Below are 4648 nucleotides of genomic sequence, written 5' to 3'. Positions count from 1 at the left end.
ACACACACACACAGTCATTTCACTAGGAGTCTGATGACAAGCTCCCCCCGCCCCCCTCCTTCTCTCTCTCTCATGCACACACGCACTGACACAACGAGTCCAGCGACTAGGCCAGCTATCACGACAGCCGACAACGACGGCACAAACGGCCCCAATGCAGAGGTCAGTGACCCCTTCCACACAGGCTTTGTCACACGAGCAAGATATGACGTAGGACAGGCGATATCAAACAAACTCCCATCGCATTCCTCTCAACGTCCCTTTAATGGGCATCGCCATTTAAATACAACACATACAACTGGCCACATAATAGCTAACAATAGCCATTAACAGTATCCACTGACCACAAGAACGACAACTCGCCCGGGCCATCTGTTCGTGAGCGCAATCAGATGCGGTACTTATGAATGAAGAACTGTAATTTTATACCTCGATAATCCGAGCGAGCGAGCACACACTTCTACGTCACCGTCCACGTACGGCAGACCTAGGATTTTAGTGCCACACGTCTGCTGACCACAGCAGCACTGCAGGTCGCAACTATTTTTCTTGTCTTTCCTGCCCGAGATATTGTTCGTTCTCTGCTTCATGTCCCGACCCGGAGCTCCAGGACAGACAGACAGACAGACAGACAGACAGACAGACAGACAGACAGACAGACAGACAGACAGACAAACACACACACAGACACCCACGTATGTTTAATATTTCAGACTCTCACACATAATAAAATATACTCATACATGTATACATACATATTAGAAGCGTGGTCGAACGAATGTGTACGTGCACACGTGTGTATGCGTGAGTGTGAGGGCGCACGACTGTGCATGCGTGTGTGTGTGTGTGTGCGCGCGCGTGCGTGAGTGCGTGCGTGAGTGCATGCGCTCGAGCGTGGTGTGTGTGTGCGTGAGAGTGTTTGTGCGTGTCTATGTGCGCGCGCGCATGTGTGTGTGTGAGCGTGTGAGCGCGACTGCATGCCCTCGAGCATATGTGTGTGTGTGTGTGTGTGTGTGTGTGTGTGTGTGTGTGTGTGTGTGTGTGCACGTGCCCGCGCGCACACGAGCGAGCGTTCGTTCGTTCGTTGGTAAAGGCGCTAGTGACCTACCTTCTTGCGGTCAGTCTTGGTCTCTGTGACCAGGTCCTGCAGGTTCCGGCTGACCGTCCCCGTGAGGTTCTCGGCCACCACCTCGTGCTGGGAGGCCATGTCGTAGACCTCCTTGAGCATGTCCACGAACGCCCGGGACCACGTGAACCTGGGCGGAGAGGGAAACACGGGGACTTACACTAGTTTTTTTTTTTTTATTTTAAGTTTTTAGTAAGAATGTTACGGCACTTGCAACACAATAATGTCATATATCGCGACATCAGTGCTTTCACGTCGTATCTCCATTTGTTAACAGTGAAAATGTGACTTCTTAAGCAAACTCTTTGTTATGGACTATTTTCACTGTTATCAAACATGCAGATACGACAACAAAGCACTGAGGTCGCGATATGAGCGTGTCCACGTGAACCTGGGGCGGAGAGGGAAACACAGGGACTTAGACTAGTTTTTTGTTGTTTTGTTTTGTGTGGGTTTTTTTTAAAAGTTTACTTTTAGTAAGTGTTTTACGGCACTTGTAACACAAGGTCATATACGTGCCGAAGAGTAGAGGAGTTACAAGGGAGTAACAAACACAAAATAGAAGGAGCGGAGATAAGGAAGATAGATGTTTGATAGGAAAATAGGAACAAACGACACCAGGGCACCCGCCAACCTCCCATGGGTCTTAGACTACACTACTTTTCTTGTACAGGTATAACGCCCTGTCAACACTATAGGGTTATTTGGTCGCTTTTAGGCACAAGGGGGCTATCCCGAAAAATGCTGTTTTGAGAAAATCGACGGTAAAGTTTTTGGACCCTTGTTCAGTTTCTTTAAAAGACAGGAGATTTCTCTATAACCAAACAAATAAAACACCAAAGAAACCAAACTTCTCCAACAGATACGGCAATGGCCACTTTTGGTACATGTCAAGATTTCTGTAAACTCCCAGAATGTGGGTATGGAGAAGCGTATGAACACAACAATGCTCATCTAGTGCTGGGGAAAAGTCAAACATGCATGCATACAGACAGACAGACAGACAGAAACAACAGTGGGAAAGTAAAGAAGTAGGACCTACAACTGGCGCCCTCAGTACGGTCACAGGGGAGTACAATTATTATTATCATAGACATCAGTAGCCACAGCGCAGTTACAATAGACAACAGCATTCATAGTACAGTAGACGACAATACAGTCATAGTCACTGTGCAATAGACATCAGCACAGTTATAGTACAATTGTTCTTGTTTTAGTAAGAGTTCTAAGGCACTTGAAACACAACGAGGTCATATACAAATGCCAACGATTGGAGTGCGACCACGGCTTACTAGATAATCTAGTAGGCCGTGAGTACGAGATACAAAGAAAAAAGGAGGGGAGATACGGATGACTGATATCTGATAGGAAAGAAGGAGCAAACCACACCAGAGCATCCGCCAGCAACCCATTGTCATAGTACACAAAACAACGGCACAACCATTGTACGATAGACAGGAATACAGTCACTTAGCAATAAACAACAGTACATTTAAGAGTGCAATTTAACTAGACCGTTAAGTTTTAGTAAGAGTTTTACGGTACTTGCAACACAATAACGTCGTATAAGCGTCGAGTATTAAGAGGTGTTACAAGAGAGAAACAAACACAAAATAGAACTAGGGGAGAAAAGGACGATAGGTGTTTGATAGAAAAGAAGGAGCACACCACATCAGAGCATCCGCCAAATACCCACAATTAAAATAGACAGTAGTGCAGTCCGACAGTAAGAAAAGAGTCTTGAGTAGACAGCAGCATATCGACAAAGTAACGGCAATGTATGTTTTTTAGTTTCAGTAGAGGTTTGACGGCGCTCGCAACTGCATAACGCCATATGAGCGCCAGAAGATTAGAGGTGTTACAAGAGAGTAACAAACAAACAAATGAAGGAGGAGAGATAAGGACGATAGATGTTTGATAGGAAAGAAGAAGCAAACCACACCAGAGCACCCGCCAACCACCCACAGGGAAAGAAGACGGGCAATAAAATTAATATGATGCAAAACACAACATCAAGTTGCACGTCTCCACAGGCAGCAACGGGCAACATTCTTTCTTACAACATCAGTCAGCGTAACTGGGAGAGCGACATATAGCGGCTCGCTACATCTCAGTTACTGTAGTGAACTGATTTAAAAGACAAAACGCATAAATAATTTTACAAAAGAAAAATGGTTTATAAAAACGGCTAAATGTTTCACCACATAGGCATCATCATCACCATCATCATTGTTCGGTAAGCAGAGTAGGAGGGAGAGTCTTATTTGAATTTCAGACAAAATAAAGTAACAATATAAATTTTAAAAAATTTGTTTAATCATCATCATCATTATTGCATCAGGGTATAGACCACGAACAAACGTCTTCCGCTTTCCCTATCCTTGGCAAAACTCTTTATATCATTCCAAGTCTTCCCATTTTTCTGTACACCATTCCCTGTGACTGTTGTCCACGAGAGGCCTTCCCCTTGATCTCCTACTCGTTCAACAAGTGTCCTGTAAAGAAGGTTTTCCCGCCCAGTTACAGCGCCAGAGCAAGACGCATGCACTCACTCCCCAACCCTGCACAAAGCACGCCACCTTATGCAAATCACAGCTACACAGACGTGGGCGCTGGAATTTGGGTTTTTGCCCCTTGGTTATCTTGCGCGTGTATTCGAATATTATACAATGTATCCTCGCGTTCCGGGAGGGCGCTCCGCTTGCCAAGAATCTTAAACGAAGGTTCTAACAATTTTTTCTTGACCCCTTCTTCCCTGGCAAAGGAGAGAACACAGCTCGTGTATTTCTGTCGTGTTTGTGTGTTCCCTACCAAACCTTTCCATTGCAACATAACGTCTTGAAAATAAGCCTATATAACGCCATGTCTGTGGCATTTTGCATTTTGACAGACGATCTTAAAGCTGTTTAGTTTTGTAAGAGTTTTACGGCACTTGCAACACAATAAGGTCAAATAGATCTAAGTGACGAAGACTAGATGTGTTACAAGACAGTAACAAACACAAAAAAGAAGGAGGAGAGATAAGGACGATGGACGTTTTATAAGAAAGGAGCAAACCACAAAAGAGCACCCGCCAACCACCCACTAAAGAAGTTTGCATGGCACAGATTTGCCCTTAGCCTTGGCGGTAAACATAGAGGAAGTAGATTGCTCAAGTACTACCCCCTCCCTTAAGATCTTGACTTCCTTGATATGATACAAAGAAGAGGCAGAGTGAATACGTTCAGGATTGGGGAATGTCTGAAGACGCGTTTTACTATTTCACAAGAGTCATAGAGAATTTTTGAACATTCCCTGCGTGGCGGCAACGGCCCACTCTTTCTATAAAGTAGGCAATTTATAAGTATACACCTCCCACTCTCCCTCGCATTTTTTTACGGAGATGATCCGTTTTTAAAAAAATGCTATAATCTATGTCTGAAGTCCTTGTCATTGTTTTTCTAATGCATTTCCCGACCCTCATAGACACAAGTCCTGGTCAACGCCACTGTGAATCTGGCAAGAAGGGTGTTTTTTTTTGTG

General features: G+C 44.7%; 1 protein-coding gene across 8 annotated transcripts in view; it reads right to left on the bottom strand.

Annotated features, from left to right (window-relative positions):
• Positions 1–4648, bottom strand: part of LOC101850452 (formin-binding protein 1-like) — a gene marked incomplete at its 5' end in the record, with an annotated part of 38541 nt that overhangs the window by 27876 nt on the left and 6017 nt on the right. For all 8 annotated transcript variants that reach the window (XM_035973314.1, XM_035973315.1, XM_035973316.1 and 5 more), the window contains 1 exon segment: positions 1109–1256. In XM_035973314.1, coding sequence (XP_035829207.1) covers positions 1109–1256 — 148 coding nt within the window.

The sequence above is a fragment of the Aplysia californica genome, unplaced genomic scaffold, assembly GCF_000002075.1.
Source record: "Aplysia californica isolate F4 #8 unplaced genomic scaffold, AplCal3.0 scaffold01131, whole genome shotgun sequence".
Taxonomy (NCBI): domain Eukaryota; kingdom Metazoa; phylum Mollusca; class Gastropoda; order Aplysiida; family Aplysiidae; genus Aplysia; species Aplysia californica.
Note: the sequence above shows the minus strand (reverse complement) of the source record. Positions and strands in the feature narration are given on the sequence as shown.